The 22,391-nt window shown below is 43.1% G+C and overlaps 1 protein-coding gene across 3 annotated transcripts in view; it reads right to left on the minus strand.

Annotated features, from left to right (window-relative positions):
* Nucleotides 1–22,391, minus strand: part of LOC122642458 (protein SEMI-ROLLED LEAF 2-like) — a 96,256-nt gene that overhangs the window by 13,368 nt on the left and 60,497 nt on the right. For 2 of the 3 annotated variants that reach the window (XM_043835941.1, XM_043835942.1), the window contains exons 14-17: nt 18,430–18,505; nt 4,922–5,049; nt 4,591–4,791; nt 4,344–4,484 (exon numbers count right to left, since the gene is read on the minus strand). In XM_043835941.1, coding sequence (XP_043691876.1) covers nt 4,344–4,484; nt 4,591–4,791; nt 4,922–5,049; nt 18,430–18,505 — 546 coding nt within the window. The remainder of the gene's footprint in view (nt 1–4,343; nt 4,485–4,590; nt 4,792–4,921; nt 5,050–18,429; nt 18,506–22,391) is intronic. The other variant, XM_043835943.1, reaches the window with a different exon arrangement.

The raw sequence follows: 22,391 nt of genomic DNA on the forward strand, positions 1-22,391 counted from the left end.
ATCATTAATGGCTCCCCCGCGGGGTTTTTCCATGCTAAAGCTGGTATCCGTCAAGGCTGCCCCCTCTCTCCTTTCCTCTTCTCCTTGGCCCTGGAAGTCCTCTCAAGGAGTATCCAGGCCAATACTGACCTCCATCTTATCTCTCCTCTTCCCAAATGCAAGTACATAAATCTCACCCACCTTGCCTTTGCGGACAACTTGATGATCTTCTCCAAAGCTTCCACCTCCTCTATCTCTGCCATCATGTCTTCCCTTCATCTCTTTGAGAGTCTTTGGGGGCTCCGTATCAACCTCCTTAAATCCAAACTCTTTCTCTCTGGGATCCCTGATGCTGCTAAAGATTCCCTTCTGCGCCTGACATGCTTCTCCCTTGGCTCTCTCCCAGTGAAATACCTGGGCCTCCCCCTCATCCCTGCGAGGCTTTCCAGTCACCACTGCACTCCCATGCTTGACAATATTCGCAAGCGTCTCCAATTATAGAAAGGCAAGCTTCTCTCCTATGCAGGCAGGCTTGAGTGCATCCAATCTGTCCTCCAATCTTCTTACATCTACTGGTGCGGCATCTTTGCCATTCCTAAAGCTACCTCCAGAGCTATGGAAAACCTCTTCTGCGCGTTCCTCTGGAAAGGAAAGGAAACCTCCAATTTCCTTCATCCTATTAGCTGGAAATCTATTTGCCTTCCCAAAGCTGAAGGAGGCCTGGGCATTCGCCGCATTTAGGACTCCAATACTGCGGGAATTCTTAAGCTAATCTAGAAAATCTCCTCCAAGCAGGACTCTATTTGGGTTCAATGGGTGTACTCCTACCTTCTAAAAAATGATTCCATTTGGACCGTCCCCATTCACCGTGATTCCTCCTACATCTGGCGCAAGATTCTCCTCCTGCGCCCCATTGCGCTTAGAGCCATCTCCTCTTCTATTGTTGATGGTTCCCCCACCTCCCTTTGGCTTGAACCTTGGCACCCTTTAGGAGTTCTCTATAATCACCTTGGGGCCTGGGCAATCTACTCCTTCGGCATTCCCAAGTCTGCCCCCTCTCCTCCATTATCTCTCACGGCTTTTGGTCCCCCCTACCCCCTATCCCCATCCTCTCCCAAATCTGACTGACCCTCCCCCCCCTTCCCCCCTCCTCCCCTTACCCTACAGATAAGGTTATTTGGCTCCCCTCATCTACTGGCCTCTTTAGCTTCAGATCTGCCTGGAATTTTGTTAGACCCCAAGCTCCCACAGTCCTCTGGCACAAATTGGTCTGGTTCAAAGGCCACATCCCTCGCCATAGCTTCCTAGTTTGGAGAACCCTCAACCACTGCCTCCCCACCCAAGCCTTCCTTATTCACCGCAGAATCCCTGCCTCCCCCCCCTTGCATCTTTTGTTGGTCTGGATCCGAAGACATTGATCACCTTTTCTTTACTTGCCCCTTTTCCCTTTGTATTTGGAAAAAAGCTCTTTCGTTTATCTGGCCTCGTAGCAGGAGACCTCACCCCTTGAAAGAGAGTGGCTATGGTTGACCATGACTTTCCCCGGAGGCTCTATCTATGATGCTATTGGGAAGCTGGTTTTTGGTGCAGTTCTTTATCATATTTGGAAGGAGAGAAACCTTAGGAGATGGACTTCCAAATCCCGGTCTTTCGACTTGATTTGGAAAGCCATCTCTTTTGATGTTTCTACAAAGCTCGGTTTTCTTCCTCACAAGTCTTTGTTGGATACTCCCAAGAATAGGCATATTGTTAGCTCCTGGGGTCTTGACAACTGTGTTTTACAGTCCCCCCCCACTTAGTTGATTTGGGGCTTGTTTTGTTCCCACCCCCCTCTTTCCCTTTGTATCTCCCTCCCCCTTTTCCTCTTTCCCCCGCCCCTCTCGGGCTTTGGTAATACATTTTTTATTCACCAAAAAAACAAAAAAAAAAACCTTTCCTCTTTCTCTCTCTCACATACAGTATTTCCAATCTCACAAATATGTCAACTTCTTCCTCTTTCTTCAGCTTAGGTAGTTTGATTTGGTCTCATAGTAAATCCTCTTCCCCTCATTCTTCCATAAAAAATTAATGAATATACAATTATTAGATCAATGTATGGTTGTTTTATTAGCTCTCAGTTTTTTCCATAAAGGGAAAAATTGTCACTCCTGCTGAACATTTTGTGTAATTTATTACTTTCTTGGTTTTCATGTTAGTTGTGTACCTTTGTTCTTGTTTCATGTGGTTGTCTCTCTCCCACTTATTTACTTTGTTTAGTAATAACTTTCTTTTGCTTTATTAGATGATTTGTTGGTTTTTTTTAAAAGGATTTTTTGCAATTTAGTATTTGATATATAATATTAATTTGGAAAAATTACGTTTACCACCCCTATAGTTTGAATCTATTATGTCTACCACCCCTGTTAATTAATTTATTACATCTATACCCCTAAGTGCTAACTCTGTTAGTTTTGGGAAGTAAATGACAATTTTACCCTTTCTTAATACTTAAAAAAAAGCCTTTTGTTTTTTTAAATTAAAACCATCAAGAATCAGAGAGGGAATATTCCCTCTCTTCCCCAAATTGTGAAACAGAATAGGAAAAACCCATTTAGGATTTGAAAACTTGATCGCCGCCTCTGATGGTGGCCATAACAGGGGCCAACGGCCAAGGAAGATACCTGTGAATGTCCCTCGTGATGGTGATTTTGGTGGTCGCAAGAACCAGGTAGAGTGAGATCTGGGAAATGGAACGAAATCAGAGAAAGAAGATCAATCCACTCTTCAAGCTTTCCCTGAGAAGAAAACCGAACCACTGGGGGCTTTCAACCCAAAATAATTCTATCTTCACACCCCTTTTTCTTTTCTGCTTTTCCCGAATCTCTCTCCTCTCATGGTTTCCCTCTCCCTTTCCTCACCATCTCTGTTTCTTCTTTTTGAAACCCCAAGAAAATTGAACCCTAAGACCAAAAACCAAAAAAACGAAGAAGAAGATGGAAGAGGAGATGGTAGTTGCAAAAAAATCCTGACAATAGAAACTGATTTACCAAAAAAATTGATCAAATGCTAGACAAATCAAATCATGTGTAATTGAAAGAAACACACTGTTAACGGTCCAATGCTTTCTACGTCTAGATTATGCCCAAAACCAAGCCTCCGCAATCTGTAACAGATATCGAAGTGTCGGTTCAAGCAGAGAACTCGCTTCAGTTTTGAAACCTTGAACCCACCGAAGTTCACTGGGGGACTCAAAATAGACTTTATCGACAGGCAATATGGTCCTCACTTTGATCACATTTCTCCACCTTCAGACCCTTGTTTCTCTCCCAAAAACACTGTTCCACTTCTTTCTCAGTGGGTTTAGAAGAAATTTAGCTGATAAACCAGACCAACATTGCCATTGTTCCTAATCAATCTACCACTGTTGGACTTTTGAAGAGACAAATAGGTTTGTCTTGGGACCTATAAATGCCTTTCCCATTTAGTTGTTGTTTTTCTTGCAAAGCAGATTTGTCGTCTTATTTTTTTTCTTTATTTACTAAGCAGATCAGGTTGCTTCTACATTTGGGTTTTGCTCTTTATATTTGAAAGATGAAATTATTGCGTATCGATTACTTCATGAGGTTTCTGAGACTCACTTCCATGGCTCCTATACTTCTGCTGTTCTGCAAGTACTTGTTTGGCTTCCTTGTGCTCTTGCTGAGCATGACTATAGTCAGGCTTTGAATAAAACCATTCTCTTCTTTGAAGCTCAGAGGTCTGGGTACCATCCTAGTGATCAGAGAGTTACATGGAGAGGTGATTCTAGTCTGTGCGATGGGAATAGCGATGGCGTCGGCAATGGGGAAGGCAATGGCGATGGCGGTCTTCTTCTTCGAGAATTCATTCCCTTTTGTCTCGATGGTGTTTCAAAATTCATTAAGGGTAAAGATGTAAAAGCACCTTCATTAAGGGTAATATGGGTATTTAGTAAATATTTTGGTGATGACATCATCACTTAACTGTTCTCAGCTAACGGTAGGTGTACGTTTGTAAGAATCTTTCAAAATACAGGGGAGGTTTATGAAATAGATGAAACCCCAGGGGTAGTAGACGTAATAGATTCAAACTACAGGGGTGGTAAACGTAATTTTCCCTATTAATTTTAAGTTTTGTTCATATATTTAATTATTAAGAGTTTTAAAATATTGTACGTTGGGTCTATTCATATATTCAATTATTAAGAGTTTTAAAAATATTTTACGTTGGGTCTATTAATGTATTTCTATTTTAATCATAAATTTAGAAAAAAAATTCATTTTCCTTGTTTGACTAACAAATTAAATCCTTAAAATTCCCCACTGCACAGGTTTCTGCTAGTATAGGAGTTATACAAGACAGTTTACCTCATCAAGTGAATCGTTCTCCCCTGAACTGAATGGTGGGACCTCCTCTGCTGTGTCCATGAACAGCTGAGATCCCAATGGACACATTTCATCAGGAAGAAATTCATTAAGCAACTGCTCTCTTATAGTTGACGAGTCCTTCTGCAAAAAGATGCCGCAAGTAAAGGTCATACTTCAGTTGTACTATTAATACTATTCAAGCTACAATTAAAACTCTACGAGATGAATAAAAGTTCAGGAGGATTGCCTCTGATAAATGTTCCAAACTCTTTGCAATAATTGCAGCCAAGGATTCTTTAGATTGGTCCTCAGTTATTTCTATTGACAAAAGAGACTTCAAGGCAGCCTTATCATCATCTTTTGATCCATAAACTTTGAATGGATGGTCAGACCCAGTATTAACAGCCTGCAGTTTCCAATCTTCAACCAAATTTAGGAATGGATCAACCTGACAGAAGCAACAGATTACAAACATAAATATACATAAACTAAGAAAATCAAACTTCGGGGTTGTTAAATTGTCATGTGACAGAAGTGAACAGATGCCAAAAAGATATCACCACCACTGAAGTACAAACCGTTTTATCTGTAAGGGATGCCTTAGCGAAAGGAACAAGGAGAGGGATATTGTATGCATTTGCTGAAAAGATCAACATAGATGTTGCCAAGGTAAAAAGGGATCTGCGGCGTGATGGCTGTAGTGGACCTGCAAAAAGTGGGAAGGTTGCTCATTTGAATAGGTACAATCCTGTTTCAGCATCCTGGAAGAAATTCATCCATTGCTTTGTCAAACACTGACAGCTTACTAGTGAATTCAGAAAATGGACTAAAAGACCTGTTTTACTAACATGAGCATATCCATTTCAACCATCACAAGAAACAACTAACAAAAATTTAACCCATGTGCTAAGTCTAGAATAGGCAGTGGCGCAAATGATTCTTGAATTACCAGTCAGCAATTCAGCATATGGGAAGGTATGGTATGGTATTACTTTGGTACAGTTCAACAGAGCTTCATGCAAAATCCAGGTAGAAGAAAATCAACTAGGGTAATGTAGGATAGAAAATAGGACATCTGCATAAATCTATTCAACAGGCTGATATGCAAGAAGAGAAGGATGTTGCTCAGATCAATGTGTGACCAGGCCAGATTAACGGGACATATCTGGTAGCATTTTTTTTTAATTTCAATGGAAGGCTGCCCCCTCTCTCCCTTCCTCTTCTCTCTGGTCCTGGAAGTCCTCTCGAGGAGCATCCAAGCCAAAACTGATCTCCACCTCATCTCCCCTATTCCCAAGTGTAAACACCTCAACTTAACCCACCTGGCCTTTGCGGATGATTAAATGATCTTTTCCAAGGTCTCCCCCTCTTCTATTTCTTCCATCATGTCTTCCCTTCATCTCTTCGAGAGTCTTTCTGGCCTCCGAATCGACCTCCTTAAATCCAAGCTCTTTCTCTCTGGGATCTCGAATTCTGATAAAGACTTCCTTCTGCGCCTGACGGGCTTTTCCCTGGGCTCCCTCCCAGTGAAATACCTAGGCCTCGCCCTCATCCCTACTAGGCTCTCTAGTCACCACTGCACCCCCATACTTGACAATATCCGCAAGCACCTCCAACTCTGGAAAGACAAACTCCTCTCCTATGCGGGTAGGCTTGTAAGCATTAGATCGGTTCTCCAATCTTCCTACATTTATTGGTGTGGTATCTTTGACCTCCCTAAAACCACCATCAAAACCATGGAGAACCTTTTCTGTGCTTTCCTTCGGAAAGGGAAGGAAACATCCAAATTCCTCCATCCAATTAGCTGGAAATCCATTTGCCTTCCCAAATCTGAAGGAGGCCTTGGCATCCGCCGTATCAGCGACTCCAATAAGGCTGGAATTCTGATGCTTATTTGGAAATTCTCCTGTAAGCATGACTCCATTTGGGTTCATTGGGTCTACTCCCATCTCCTCAAGAATGACTCCATTTGGACCGTCCCCACTCCTTCAGATTCCTCCTGGGTCTGGCGCAAGATCCTCCTCCTCCATCCTTTGGCTCTTAGAGCCACCTCCTCCTATATTGTTGATGGATCCTCCATCTCTCTCTGGCTTGATCCCTGGCACCCTAATGGGATCCTCTACAACTTCTTTGGGGCTAGATCAATTTACTCCACCGGCATCCCCAAGACCGCTCCCCTTTCCTCCATTATCTCTTATGGTTCCTGGTCCCCCCCTCCCCCCTCTCGATCGGACAAGGTTATTTGGCTTCCCTCCCCCAATGACCTCTTTAGCTTTAGATCTGTCTGAAACTTTGTTAGAACTCAGGCCCCTACTGTCCTTTGGCATAAGCTAGTCTTATTCAAAGGTCACACCCCTCGCCACAGCTTCTTAGCTTGGAGAACCCTAAACCTTTGCCTCCCCACCCAAGCCTTCCTCCTTCACCATAGTTACCCAATCTCCCCTTCTTGCATCCTTTGTTGGAACGGTTCTGAAGACATTGACCACCTTTTCTTTGCTTGCCCATTTTCTTCTACAATCTGGCAAAAAGCCCTTTCTTCTATTTGGCCTCACAGCAGGAGACCCCTCCCCTTCGCTAGAGAATGGCTCTGGATGGTAATGACCTTCCCTGGATGTTCTATCTGCGACACTGTTGGTAAGCTTGTGTTTGGCGCAGCCCTGTACCACATTTGGATGGAGAGGAACCTTAGGAGATGGACGAGATGGACCTCCAATTCTCAGTCCTTTGATCAAATTTGGAAAGCCATCTCTTTGGATGTTTCCTCTAAGTTGACTCTTCTCCCCCAAAAGGCCTTTTGTGACTCTCTAAGGAACAGGCATATTGTTGTTTCCTGGGGTTTAGAAAGTGCTCTTTTATGGCCCCACTCCCTTTCTTAGTTTGGTTTGGGGCTTTTTTCTCCCCCCCCCCCCTCTGCTCTTTCCCCTTGTATATTCACCCCTCTCTTTTCCTCGTTTTGGTAATATATTATTTATCCACCAAAAAAAAAAAAAAAATTCAATGGAAGGGCTAAGACCTAGGTATGATGATTATGATAGGACAGGATGGGAAGTTGAAGGCATCCTTAACAGAGACAGCAGTTGTAACGGATGGAAGTAACTTGGTTGACTCCTTCCCTATCTTTCTCTCTTTCTGTACCTGATTTTTTCTCTCTTGAATCATGTGAGCAGACACTACCTAGAAAGGGTATTATGCCAGCTTACGAACATAGATGTCAAGGCGTCCAGGTGCCTTTCTCTCGCCTTGGTTCGACTAGGCGCCTTAACAACTATGCTCACCAAGCAGTATAGATTCCTCTCCAAGCAGAACAGTCCAGGTCATGGTATTCTCAGGAAGAAGCTCTCCGTTTAGCCTCTTCTTCAAGAAATCAGAATTGTTTTATTAACTTGAGATCTCTACATTAGTAGTTAGACAATAATATCCATATAGGGTAAGTTTGTTCCAAGGTTTGAAGTATCGGCATCGGGTATGGTATCGGAAGGGTGATTTTAAGAGACGTATTGTATTGAATCAAAGAGCGCAAGACACGCTAGATACATATGGAAATAGTCAAGAAATATATGGAAATGCTTAGGTCATATGCTAAATGCAGTTTTGAAACATAAAACAATATAAATAAGTAATACATAAAACATATACTATATAAAAACGAGAACAAAGTATGACGAGACAAGTGCATTCAATTAATTATATATAAAGGATGCGGTTTCTTTTTTTTTTTTGGTGAATAATAAATTCATTACCAAAGGGAAGAAGAACAACAGCCCTCAAATAGGAGGGAAAAAGAAGAAAAAATCAGGAAGCAAAAGCCGAAAGACTCAAACAGAAGAGCCCACAGCTAGGAGGGAAATAGAGGGGAGACCCCAGGAGACAACAATGAGCCTGTTCCTTGGGGTGTCCTTACAAGAGGAGGGAGCAACCGAACTGAGTTTGGTTTTAATTTCAAAAGAGATGGAATTCCAAATCTGATTTAGAGTTCGGGATTTGGTAGTTCATTTCTGTAAATTTCGCTCCATCCAAATATGATTGATTACAGCGCAAAAAGCCATCTTTCCGACCACATCACAAAGAGAAGAACCTCCAAAAGTCATATCAACCCAAAGCCACTCTCCATCAAAAGGAAGAATCCGGCGATTTCTTGGCCAGCAATTAGCAAGAATACCTTTCCAGATGGATCGAGAGAAGGGGCAGTCAACAAAAAGATGATACCAATTTTTTACTTGTACTAATACAAATTTTTTTTAGGTATCGTATCGCTACCTTAAAATAAGATATGTATCGGCTAGTATCGACAGATACAAAATGATAATTTAAACCTTGGTTTGGTCTTTTGCTTATATTTTAAGTTATCTGGTGGAAAAGAAGCACTATATATATCCCAGGTTAGTATCTAAGTACTCGCATTATGTCTTTATTTGCTCTCTACAATAGGTAGGTTGGGAACTTATCTGCTACAGTTCATTGTACAAGTATTTTATGTCTTTATTTGCTCTTAACCTTACCCATCTTGCTGTTGTTGATGATCTCATGATCTTCCCAAAGCGAATATTGACTTTCATGGGTTGTCAGGTCTTTGGATCAATCTCTTGAAATCTCTCTTGCTCTTGGTCAGGGTTTCTGATGATGTTAAATTTATCCTTTTGGAGAAGACTAGGTTCGCCTTGGGCTGACTTTCGATCAAGTACATGGGTTTTACAGCCCACCACTGCACCCCTATGTTAGACCTCATCTGCAAGAGAATTCAGCTTTGGAAGCACAAACTCCTCTCATATGCCGGTCACACAGAATTGATCAGATCTGTTCTGTAGTCCTCTTACATCTATTGGTCTGGTATTTTTGGGTTACCTCAATCTACTATCAAGGATCTAGAATCCCTTATGTGTGCCTTCCTATGGAAAGGAGCCAAATCCTCCAGATACCTTCACCCTATGAGTTGGGCTTCTGTCTGTCTCCCCATGGAATTAGGCAGTGTTGGAGTCACCAAGATCAAGCCACTTGAATCCGGATTTCTAGAGAAGGAAGCTTTTGTCTCGGGAAACCAAGGGAGAAAGAGTTGTGTTCCATCCACTCATTCCTTCATCGATCGGGGCCATGGGGGAAGGGAAGGATACTCCTGAGCGATTCCAATGAGCTTGGCCTCACTCACAAGTCACAAAGGAGGCCGGATGAGAGAGAAAAGAGTAAGGGAGAAAACCAGCTGGCGGTAACCCTATTCTCCCATCTTTTTCTTCCAATCGATCTTCATGGCTGCTAATCTTCTTCCAATGTATCTTCTAGGTGATAAGAGAACTCCATAAGGTCTTCTTGTTGTATCTTCTTAATGGTACAGCCCCTATTGGACCTCTTTACATTTCTAGGGTTCCAAGAGAGGTACAAAGAATGAGAGGATCTCCTAGTCAACTCTCAAACCTTCGTGGCTTTGATACCAAGTGGGCAATGAGTAATGATGAAGGTGAGAGAGAAGAAAAGGAAAGAGAAAAAGTAAGAAAAAGGAGGAAGATGATGAGAGGAGAAAGAGAAGGAGAGAAGAGTCCGATTAGTGCAAACTTGTGGAGAGAGCTGTAATGACTCTCCCCTATATTGATTCATTAACATAAGATGATGGAAATTACATACACCTCCCTAGGGAGGCAAAAGGGAAAAAACATAAAGCTTAACACAAGCTAACTAACAAGATAACAACTAATTACCCAAAATACCCTTATTACATAAACTCTCAACACCCTACCACTTTTTCGATCTGTGATCTGAGCCCTATAAGTCCCGAAAACTTGTTGAAATTGTGAAGATTAAGGTCACTTTTTATGTTAGATGATTTCCTGCAACTTATATCGAAGAGAAAAACAAGTTTCCAAGTACTTCAGTTGCTCTCAGTTTTGTATCTCACTCAGGGTTTCTGTTTTGCAAGTTTAAAGGAGGCATATCAATTGTATCTTACTTGAATTAGACCGTATCGGACTGTATCGGCCCCGGTATCGGTCTGTGTCGGCCCATATTGCCCCCTTATCATGGACGGAATTGATCCCATATTGAACGGTATTGATCGATACAAACTTTTTTTGAAAAATAAGTAACGTATTGGTAAGTATTGTATCGATACCCACCGATACCGATAAGTGTCGGCTGATACAATACAATTAAAACCCCGATGGCTTTATACTCGATTTTGATGGATATTCTTCGGATCCCTGGACAACCTGAAGTTGGTGGAGTTAATAAAGATGAAGAGGGCACAATGTTACTACCTCTCTCATGACTAATAGTGCTGTTGATTTCACGACAGCTGCATTTATGGCAATTATCAATGGAATCAGCCATATAGTGATGACTGATGGTGGCTTTGATAGGGTTATTGAGCGTGATTCAGTTAATGTCATTGGTTGGAAGCAAGAGGAGAGGAGTGCATACCGATATTTTCATTTAACCATAAACATTTCAAAGGAGGCCTAGATCAACCAATCATAGTGCAGATGATCTTGTGCTTGACAACAAGCATTGCAACCAAGAATTGTTTTTAAGACATCTATCCTCCACCAGTCAAATTTCTAATTATCTTCTGTCTTTGCTATTTTCCCTCTTTCATATTTCTTCCATTGTTTAGGGGTCTTCATATGATTGGTCCATCAAACTACAACTGAACTCAGCCTTATCCCAACTAAATGGGGTCAGCTAAATGGATCCTTTTCATCCAATCAGCTCTATTCAAAGCCATACTTGTTACTAGTCCTACGATATGTATATCTTTCCTCACCACTTCTCTTAGAGCCATTTTAGGCATACCTCTGGCTCTTTTAGCTCCTTCAATCTGAATCAAATCAGCCCTTAGTCCTACAATATGCATATCTTTCCTTACTTCTCCTAGAGCCATTTTAGGCATACCCCTGGCTCTTTTAGCTCCTTTAATCTGAATCAAATCACCCCTTCATACTGGAGCATTCAAAGGCTTCCATCACACATGTCCATGCTACCTCACACGACTTTCTCGCAGCTTATCATGTGTTGGAGTTACTCCTAAATTAGATCTAATTTGTTCATTCCTTTTTAAATTCATCTCGCATGTCCTTTCTAATTTTGACACTAATCCATCTCAACACCCTCATCTCAATTACACTACGTTTATCTATATGCTGTTTCTTCACTGCCCAACATTCAGCTCCCTACATCATTGTTGGTCGTATAACTATCCTATAAAATTTTCCTTTGAATTTTAAAGGAACATATCGATCACACAACACTCTGGACACCCCCTCCACTTTCCATCCTATTTTAATTCTTTGTGCAACAGCATCCTCTATTTCTTCTTCTTTATTTATGATTGAACCTAGGTACAAAAAATTTTCACTTTCAGTGCCATCGTCTCTCATATTTGGATGGAGTGAAATCTTCGAAGATGGACCTCCAACTCTCGTTCCTTTGATAAGATTTGGAAAGCCATCTAGCCTGATGTTAGCTCTAAGCTTCATTTGTTACCTCATTGTAATGTTTTAGATTCCCCAAGGAACAGGTATATTGTTGTATCTTGGGGTTTACTTGAGACCTTGATTCAGCCTCCTACCCCTTCGTCCTACAGTAAGGTGTTGTGTTGTCTCTTTCTCTTCCTCCTATATATTCTCCCCCCCCCCCCCTACATTTTTGGGGCTTTTGGTAATGAATTTTTATTCACCGAAAAAAATATCATCAGTAAAAAGAATACACCTAGGGATCTGATCTTTTTTTTTGGGTGAATAAAAGAATTCATTACCAAGGAAAAGAGAAACAAGGGCCCCCTTAGGGGGAAAACAACAGCCAACGGCTAAAGAAAATCAGCTAGGGCCAGCTGAAGAACAGAAAGAAACATTTGAGACACCCCAGGAGACAACAATTAGCCTGTTCCTTGGGGTGTCAGAACAAAAGGAGGGAGGAGCTGACAATAGTTTGGAGGAGATTTCAAAGGAAATGGAGTCCCAAATCTGTTGATAAGAACGAGAATTGGAGGTCCATTTCCTAATATTTCGCTCCATCCAAATGTGATTTAGCGCAGCACAGAAAGCCATCTTCCCCACAGTGTCACAAATAGAAGCCCCTCCAAAAGTCATATCTATCCAAATCCATTCTCTAGAGAAAGGGAGAATTCTTCTCTGGGTGGGCCAGTACTTAGCTAGAATACCTTTCCAAATGGCTTTGGAGGTCGGGCATTCAAAGAAAGGATGATCCGAGTCTTCCAAGTTGTTCCAACAAAGGCAGCAAGCATTGGGAACTTGTATGTGACGCCTGCGGAGGAAAGCAAGGGTAGGAAGACAGTTGTTGAAGACTCTCTAAGCAGTGAAGGAATGGCGCGGAATATGATGCTTGAACCAGAGGAGCTTCCTCCAACCAACCAAAGGGCCTTTGGATCAGATAAGATTCCAAGCTGCCTTGGAGGAGAAATTCAACGAACCATCAGCTGTCCAGGAGACACAGTCACCTCTAGAAGGCAGTCTTCTTTGGATTGACAGAAGGTCATTCCAAAGAGGAGAGAGAGACTGGGGAGAGGAAGGGGGAGGAGCCCACTCATTGAGATGAAGGATGTCCGCAACAAGAGCCATTCTGTGAAGGCCTGAAGCATAGATCGTCCTTGGTGTGACAAGGTGCAAAAGGATCCCTTTAGGGTGCTAGTGATCCAGCCAAAGGGAGGTAGAGAGGCCATCTCCAATGCGGGAGTGGATATAGGGGAGAGCAAGGTGGCGGGACTCCAGGATCTTGCGCCAAACCCAAGAAGCATCAGTAGAGATGGAAGCAGTCCAGATGGAGTCTTGCCGAAGAATCCTCGAATAAATCCAATCAACCCAAATGCTCTTCTGTTTAGAAGCAATCCTCCAGATCAGCTTGATAATACCAGCCTTGTTGACTTCTTTAATTCTTCTTATGCCCAGCCCTCCCTCCATTTTTGGGAGACACACAGAAGCCCAAGAGGTGGGGTGGAGAAACCTGGATGTCTCATCTCCTTCCAAAGAAAAGAAGCAAGCAAAGATTCTATGGACTTGATGGTAGCTTGCGGGAGACCAAAGATTCGGACAATAGATATAGGAGGCTTCCAAGACAGATCGATAAGGACGATCTACCCGCATAAGATAGGAGCTTGCCTTTCCACAAGCTGCAGTCTTTTTCTCATGAGGTCCAGCATGGGGGTGCAATGGTGAGCAGTCAATCTAGCCGGAATCAAAGGAAGGCCCAGGTACTTGATAGGAAAGTGCCCCTCTTGGAAGCCTGATTTGAGGAAGTCCCCTTTGTGAAGCTACGGAAGACCCCAAAGAAGATAAGGGACTTGGAGGGGTTGATCTGCAGACTGAAAGCTCATGGAATTGCTGCAGGCAAAGCATAATACACTCGAGAGAAGCAATGGAAGCCTTTGAGAAAATCATCAAGTCATCAGCAAAAGCAAGATGGGTGAGCTTTAGAGCTTTGCACTTCGGAATAGGGGGGATAAGCTGCTGATCAGTACATGTCTGAATTTGCCTAAAGAGAACTTCCAAGGCCAAAGTGAACAAGTAAGGAGAAAGGGGACACCCTTGCCGAATCCCTACAGAAGCTCCAAAATAACCCGCAGGACTGCCGTTGATAAGGAGCGAGAACTTTGGGGAGGAGATGCAACAACTGATCCAGTGAACAAAGGGGATAGGGAACCCCATCTTGAGCATGACTTGAGAGATATAATCCCACTTTAAGGAATCAAAGGCCTTGTGAATGTCGCTCTTGAGAAGGATAGCTGGCCCATGGTTTTTCCTGTCAAATCCTCTAACTATGTCATTACAGAGCAAAATGTTGTCAGAGATGTTTCTTCCTGGGATGAAAGCAGATTGGTTGTCACTGACCAATAGATCCACAACAGTCTTAAGTCTTCTGGCTAGGATCTTAGCAATAAATTTGTAGAGGATATTGCATAAGGCTATGGGCCTGAAGTCATTCATAGCCGAAGCACCATCCTTCTTGGGGATGAGGCACAGGAAAGTATGGTTGACCCCATTGATCTGGCTGGGATTGTAGAAGAAGCTTTCAATGGCTGCAATGAGATCCAATTTGATGATGTCCCAGGTCGAGAGGAAGAACCCCATGCTAAAGCCATCTGGCCCAGGAGCACCAGACACTTTAAGGGAATGAATAGCTACCAAGATCTCATCTTCTTTGGGGATGGAGCTAAGGATATCTATGTGACTGGGAGGAAGGAACTTGTTGAGTAAATGGCTTGGCAGAGGAGTATCTCCCATCGAGGGGGCATTGAAGATGCCCTTGAAGTGCTGAACAGCCAGGTCCTTTATATCCTTGACAGTTGTAGCAAGAGAACCATCATTGGAAGTGATTTGAGTGATGGAGTTTGCATTGACATTGGCCTTGAAAGAACGATGGAAGAAAGCAGTATTTGAATCCCCCAAATCAAGCCATTTGATCCTGGACTTTTGCTTGAGGAAGCTCTCTTCTGTGAGAGCAAAGAAGTAAGGCGAGCGAAATAGTCTTCTCGGCTTGGCCAAAGGAACATTGTGCAAATCGCTGCGGCTGAATCGAGCAGTGGCTAATCTCTCTTGCGCACTCATAACTTGGAGAGAGATATCCCCAAAGGTGCTTCTATTCCAAAGCTTGAAAGCTTCCTTGACATTACGGAGTTTTCTGGAGAAGGCTATAAGGGGCGAGGAGAAAGCCAGCACAGGTTTAGACCAAGAATTCAAAATCGTGGGAAGGAAGGTTAAGTGAGAAGACCACATGTCAAAATACTTGAAGGGTTTGGGGCCAAAGGAGATGTAAGGCTGGATGGGAAGGGATATAGGGGAATGGTCAGAAATGCCTGGACTATCAAAAGAAGCCTGGGAGGAAGGGAAGGAGGTGAGCCAGGCTTCGTTGACTAAGACTCGATCTAGCTTGCAACTGATACGGTGGCATCCAGATCTTTTGTTGCTCCAAGTTAGGGGAAAGCCTGTCCACCGAAGATCATTGACCCCAATGTCATCAATACAAGAGTTGAAACTGTTCATAGCCTCCAAGTCGAGATGATTGCCACTTGTTTTTTCATGATCGCGGATGACATTGAAGTCACCCCGCCCCAAGGAAGAACACCAATCTGCTTGCGCGTGCACGAGTCATCCCGGAGAAGAGATCTTTGGATGGGGCAGTTGAGACCATAAATGGCAGTGAAGAGGAAGGAGTCGAGGCCGAAGGATCAGAGAATTTAAGGTGGAGAAATTGGGAGGAAGAGGAAAGAAGGGAGATGGAAATTTTTCTAGGATCCCAAATGACCTAGATACGGCCATTCGGATGGGAGGAATAGTTAGAAAGGAGGGACCAGCCAGGGGCGATGGACAAGAGGATATTTGCATAATTTTGCTCCTTGATATGAGTTTCTAGGAGACAGCAGAAGATAAAGCGAGAGGACCGAATTTTGGAGCGAACAGTGGCTTGTTTCGAGGCAGAGTTTAGGCCTCGAGAATTCCAAATCAGGCCTTGGATCATTGAGGAAAGGGGAGAAGGGGTAGGGGGACTCCAGGAGTCTAGCCATAACCGATCGAGATCTGGTAGTACTTCGATGCCTCCGTTTGTAGGAGCAGAGGCGAGAGGAATTGCAGGAGGTGCAATGGGGTAAAACAGCAGGTGTGCCGGGTGAAGGGGATGAAGAAACTGGGTTTTGGGCCAGGGATGGGTAGAAGGGCAAACCCGACCCGAGGGCAGGGGGGATAAGTGATGGGTTGAAGCAGTGGCTGGACCAAGAACCGAAGGGTTTAAGTTTGAATGGGCCGAGCCATCGCACAACTGGCCCAAAGCAGTGGCATCAGCTGGAGTGGACCCCAAGGATGACGCAGGAAGAAAGCCTGACGAGGCGTTTGTCTCTAAAAGCCCAAGGGGGGACGAGGCTCGAGATAAAGATGAGGTAGCAGAAGACAGCAAAGGAAGGCTTTCCAGGGTTGGCAGCGATGGCAGGTCTATGGGAGAGCTGAAAATGGGAATTTCAGAGTCAAGGGCTTCCGACATCCTGGACCTGCTGCGAGGCAAGACATCAAAGTGGAGCTTTTCGGGGCAAACAAGAGCTTCTGTGTCGTCGCCATCAACCAAAAGGCTGAATCGTTCGAGTCGAGCACACTGGTCAACGATACCTTCCTTCGCATCGCCGGAGTTTGGTGAGAGCTCAAGAGGGTTCGGTGACCAGATCGTGCCTTCTTCTACCCCTGGACTGCGATGATGATGGAGAGAGCTTTGTGCAGAGGGATCAACTCTACAGCAGCCAGATGAGAGACTCCCTCCGGCAAAAGACCTTCGACAGCCCCAGGCAAAGCAACGGCAGCATCCAAAGCAGCAGAGGGCTCGGCCGGAGGAGGGGAGCAAAACTTGGAGTCGTGGCCGAAGATTTTGCGAGCGAACAATGGGGTGGTTTCGTTGTAGTGAATTTCTTGCTCAAAGGAGTAGTCTTCTCCCTCTTTGATTGTGATGAAAGAGGGAAGATCATCATCTGTGACACTTCCACGCGAGTCGGCATAAGCCGCCGGTCCTGCGCCTTGTCCTCACATCGGAAAATAAAGGTTTGCCCTAGACGAGCCAGGAACCGAGTCCATCGATCGCACAATGAAGCGGCGATCCGAGCAAAGAGATCCAAAGTGGAATCGTAGAAAGGTCTAGACGCCGGAGCTGGAGGTGAGGATGCCGCGGGAGAAAAATTGGCTTCTTACCTATCGCCGGGGCCACCTTCTAAAGCTCGAAGCTTTGCGTGTCGGAGGAGAACTTAAAGAGGAAGAAGCCATTGTCAGCGTAGAAACATCCAGGGATCCTTGGGGTCTCCACGCTGAGAGGGATGCCTTGACAATATGGAAAGGTGGACGAGAGCCAAGGAAATTTCCCACCAGGCTATTCTCCCAGAGTTTAACTTCAAAATCCAGAACTGCAGCAGGGCAAACGGCCACCTTGGTTGAACCATCCAAGGCAGGGGAAACAAAGTGTAGGGGAAGGCCATCAGGGCATGAAGCAGAGACAGGATTAAAAAGGGAAGACCAAGGGGCAGTGGAGGGGGGATGGGAGGCAGGGGAGGAGGGGTCAGGAGAATGAACAGGGTTGCGGGAGGGGGAGGCCATCAGTTCATAGATTCGGCATCAGGGCTTCGTTCTAGGGATCTGATCTTGAATGTCTCTGTCTCTCTCAACTCGTTTATGATTAGCGCAAACAAATATGGGCTTAAAGCTGATCTTTGATGTAATCCAATTGTGATTGGGAATTCAATACTCTGTCCCCTCTTTCCGTCAATTCTTACACTGGTCACCACACCATTATACATATCTTTAACTATGTTTACATATTTACTTGAAACACTTCTCTTCTCTAATGCTTGCCAAATTAACAGTGGAGACTTATACACACACACACACACACACACATATGCCAAAGTTGATTTAAATTGGCTGACCTGATAAGCTTATCAAGGTGGCCCACCAATTTTAGTCACGTGGTGGGATGATGTGGCAATTCTGATCATTGGATAGTAAGGTTTAGAGTTGGATGAGCAACTCAACTCAACTCAGCATTTTTCCCACTAAATGGGGTCAGCTACATGTATCCTTTTACTCCAATCAGCTCTATTCAAAGCCATAATTGTTACTAGTCCTAAGCTATGCATGTCTTTCCTCTCCAATTCACCTAGAGTCATTTCAGGCCTACCTCAATCTCTTTTGAACAGATCCTAGAATAGGATTAGCCACATGTCAAATTTCAAGACTTAATTTAATCAAATATCCCCCCATGTATCGGCATGCATCTTTTATTTGTCGACCATCCATGTATGTCCATGCACCCTCTCGTAATCCCTAGATTCTCAGAGCTTTATTCTGCCACGTGGAAAACTCTGTTTAGACTGAAATTCAACCCAAGGGGTGAGGGCCATGTGGCCTACCTGTCCACAAAATTTTGGTCCCATCCAATCTGCCATGTGGTAGAAACTTGAGCAGTCCTGACAAGCTTATCTGGATAGCCCGTCATCAATAACTTACATATATTTTATAATGAGTAAGATGTCTATATGTGCAACAAAAAAAAAAAAAAACCCTTATAATTTAACATACAATGCAGTAAGATGCTTGTGCAAATGTGAACCTCAGGAGCTTACCTCCTTCTCCAAGAGAAATGCTCCTTAAGGAAAAAGCAAGCTGGAAACTTCGAATTAGAGCCTCATGACTGGAGTTCTGCAAGAGAAAAATAAAAATAAAAATAAACAAGAAGGAAGCCAAAAAGAATAGTTGCATGTCAATTGTAGTGCTATACCAGAGTTGTAGGCAATGGATTACAAAGAGTGATGGGACATTCAATCAGCAAGTAAACAGAATATTAATTGTTTTTTGGTCACCAATAAAAATATTTATAGTAAAAAAGAAATAAGCAAAGCGATACAAGAGATACCCAAAGGGTAAAAAAGTACCTAGAGGGCCCAGGCAGTCAAAATCCTTCGGGTAAAAGTCAATATTGTTATTCCTATGGTCCTTAGGTTCTCTGATCCACTATTGGAATTTCATATAGAAGTATGTAAATAATATATGTACCTAGGAAATGGTAAGTTAATCAGTGCAGGTTGACTTATATGGCATGCATTGGACTTCTAGACACGAAAACCTTGAAATTGCATAAGTGCCATTTAGTTTTCTCAATTGAAATATTTTTTCATCCTTGCAGTTGCATAAGTGCTATAATACTGTCATCTGAACCATGCATTTCCAGCCAAAATTTCAGGCTGGACCGGATCCGGGTGATGCCTATTTTCTCAATATGTCATGATTAGCCCAGCCATCAAATAGCCACCACAACATCAATAGACAAGTCGTATCTTGAAGACTAATTTTAAATGTGATCGATTTCTTTGATAAACATGGAGTGCAACCTTCTAATTTATAAGAGAGAACAACATATGGATTTCCACCTTCTCTCAATGGGTCCACCAATGTATTTCTACGGCAAAATTTTCAGTCCTTGGTAACGGCAGTCCAGCGGGGTTCTCTTCTTCAGTGGGTATTCGTCAGGGCTGCCTTTTATCTCCTAGTCCCTACATCTTCACTCTGGCTATAGAGCTCTAGAAGCATCCAATCTTGCACTGATCGCCAGCTCATTGTTCCTATCCCCAAATGCAAAGCTCTCAAGTTAACGCATTTGGCTTTTGCGGATGATCTCATGATTTTCTCAAAGGCTTCCATAGAATCCTTTGAACACATCATGTATTGTTTGCAGCATTTTGAAGAGCTCTCAGGTTTGAAGATAAACCCCACAAAATCTCTTCTACTTCTCGCGGGGGTGTCTGATATCGAAAAGGCTTCTTTGCTGGATCTTTCGGGTTTCTCTCTTGGTCAGTTTTTGGTCAAATATTTGGGCTCCCTTTGATTCCAGCCAGGCTCACTGCCCATCACTGCTCGCCTATGCTGGATCTCATCAAGAAAAAGCTTCAACTCTGGAAGGGCAAGCTGCTCTCTTATGCGGGTCGGTTGGTTCTCATCAAGTCTGTGCTCCAATCTTCTTACATCTATTGGCCGGGTATTTATGGTCTTCCATCCTCAACCATCAAAGCTTTAGAATCTCTCATGGCTTCCTTCCTTTGGAAAGGGGCTGAAACCACTAGATTCCTCCATCCCACCAACTGGGCTTCTATGTACCTCCCCAAGGAAGAGGGGGGGTTAGGCCTCCGCCGAATAAAAGATGTGAATTCAGCAGGCATCATTAAGCTGATTTGAAAGATAGCCTCAAAAGAAAACAGCATTTGGGTTGACTGAATCTACTCCGGAGTTCTTCGGTCTGACTCTGTTTGGACAGTCTCTTCCTCATCAAATGCTTCTTGGGTCTGGCGCAAAATTCTTTCTCTCAGGCCGACGGCTCTTAAAGCAATTCATTCCAAGTTGGAGATGGTTCCTCTACTGCTCTTTGGTTGGATCATTGGTACCCCAAGGGTATCCTCATTCACTCGACCAGTAACAGAGCTATATACAATTGTGGCCTAAGTAGGCAATCAAGGGTTGCTGAAATTATATCCAATGGTGACTAGAATCCTCCCATCACCATCCACCTGGGTCTTATTGAAGTCTAGGATGCCCTGCCCTCTATCCCTAGAAGACCTTCAGGGAGGTGTGATTGTGTATCTTGGAGCCCTTCTTCCTCGGGTGGGTTTAAATCAAAAGATGCCTGGAACCTGGTGCGGATTACAAGTGATCTAGCCCCTTGGAGAAAGCTTGTCTGGTTCAAAGGCCACATACCCCGGCATAACTTCACTGTGTGGTGCGTCTTCACCAACTTCCTCCCAACGCAGTCCTTCCTTTGCCTTCGTCAGGTCCCAATTTCCCCTTCTTGTAGTCTTTGCTGGAATACTATGGAAGATGCAGCCCATCTCTTCTTTGATTGTCCGCTTTCCTCGGCTATATGGAAGGGAACCCTTGTCAAATGCTGGCCTCGCAGATGGAGAATCCTCCCCTTCTCTAGGGAATGGTTGTGGATTGATATGACTTTCTTGGGCTTTTCGTTATGCGACACAGTTGGTAAACTGGCTTTTTGTGCTACCATCAACCAGATTTGGATGGAGCGTAACATTAGGAAATGGACTTCCAACTTCAGGACTATTGGCCAGATTAGGGACTTCCCATCTCTTTCGACATCAAAGCAAAGCTCGTAAATGTAACTTCCCATTGTATTGATTCCCCAAGGAACAGGCATATTGTTATTTCTTGGGATCTCCCCCTCTCCTCCCTCCAGCCGACCTCCTCCTCTGTTTGAGGCTGTGTTAGCTTGTCTTTTTGTTTCTTTCCCCCCCCCCTATTTGGGGTCTCTGTTGTTTCTTTCTCTTTGGTAATGAATTCTTTTATTCACCAAAAAAAAAAAAAAACATATGGATTTCCTGTTGAAACCCTCACCAGAGTATAGTTTCCGGTTTTCAATACAGGTGAACTTCGCATAGAGACGCAGATACAATTCTCGTAAAAAAATTATAAAAGCATCGCAAATCCTAGAGTTCAAATTACAGTTTAGCTGTACAGAATCATAAATATTTTCAATTCAAACCACAGTGCACTATGATAAGGGAATAGATCTGAATATGAAAAATTCAGGTCTAATTTGATTTGCTAATTTGAAAAAGGGGGGGGTCAAAATTTGGCCCAAAAAACAGACTACGCACAAAAAAATAACTTGGGTCAAAAACATTTTCATTTCAAAATTTGGGGGCTAAAAGTTGCCCTATTATTTTTAATTTAGGTTTGTAATGAATTCCAGATTTTACAGTACATATTATTTCTTTTTGAATTATTAGCAACCTCACCCCTCCCTCACCCCCCCCCCCCAAAAAAAAGGTGAATTCTCCTGAATGTTTCAAACTTAAACGAATTTGGGCAAGATTATTTTTTTGTCAAAATTGCTCACAAATTTATAAATTTCAATCAAAGGAAAAAAGGAAATACTATGACAATTCTGAGACCGTAGAAAATAAGATGATCAGCAGCTCAATAATAGCAATTGTCATCACACAGGAAAGGTAAATCAGGCAACATGGATATGTGGGATTTGGCTTGCCACCATATTCACAGAAGTCATCAACGGTGAAGAAAAGATGGCCAAGAAAAAAACACAGGGAGATTAACTAGATGTATAACAAAAGGTTTAAAGAAAAGAGTGCCAAACACAAGGTCTTCAAGATGGAATAAATTGAAGAAAAGGTCTCCCCAAGAGACTAGGCCTAAAAAATTAATAAAGTTCAAAACCTAAACGCAGTCTATTCAAGTGAGAAAAATGAAGTGAATAAAACAAATCCAAAATTTTCTCAGAAACAAAGGAAAAGAAATTATCAACAGAAGATTCAGTGTAATTGAGTCTGAAAATTAGCCACATCATTTTGCACTTATAAAGTAAAGTGCTGTTACAGAGATATTGCTATCCTTTTGAGGTGGAAAGGCAGCATAATAAATGAGCAACCAATACCACCAAGAGAAAAGATTGAGAATGATCACAACTTGGGAATGACATCATGTGACCTTTAAGGTGGTATTAATAACCACTCATTTCTGACTTTTCTCTATGTTTCTACTTTTGCTAGTATTTGCTTTTTTA

The sequence above is a fragment of the Telopea speciosissima genome, chromosome 10 (genome assembly GCF_018873765.1).
Source record: "Telopea speciosissima isolate NSW1024214 ecotype Mountain lineage chromosome 10, Tspe_v1, whole genome shotgun sequence".
Classification (NCBI taxonomy): Eukaryota; Viridiplantae; Streptophyta; class Magnoliopsida; order Proteales; family Proteaceae; genus Telopea; species Telopea speciosissima.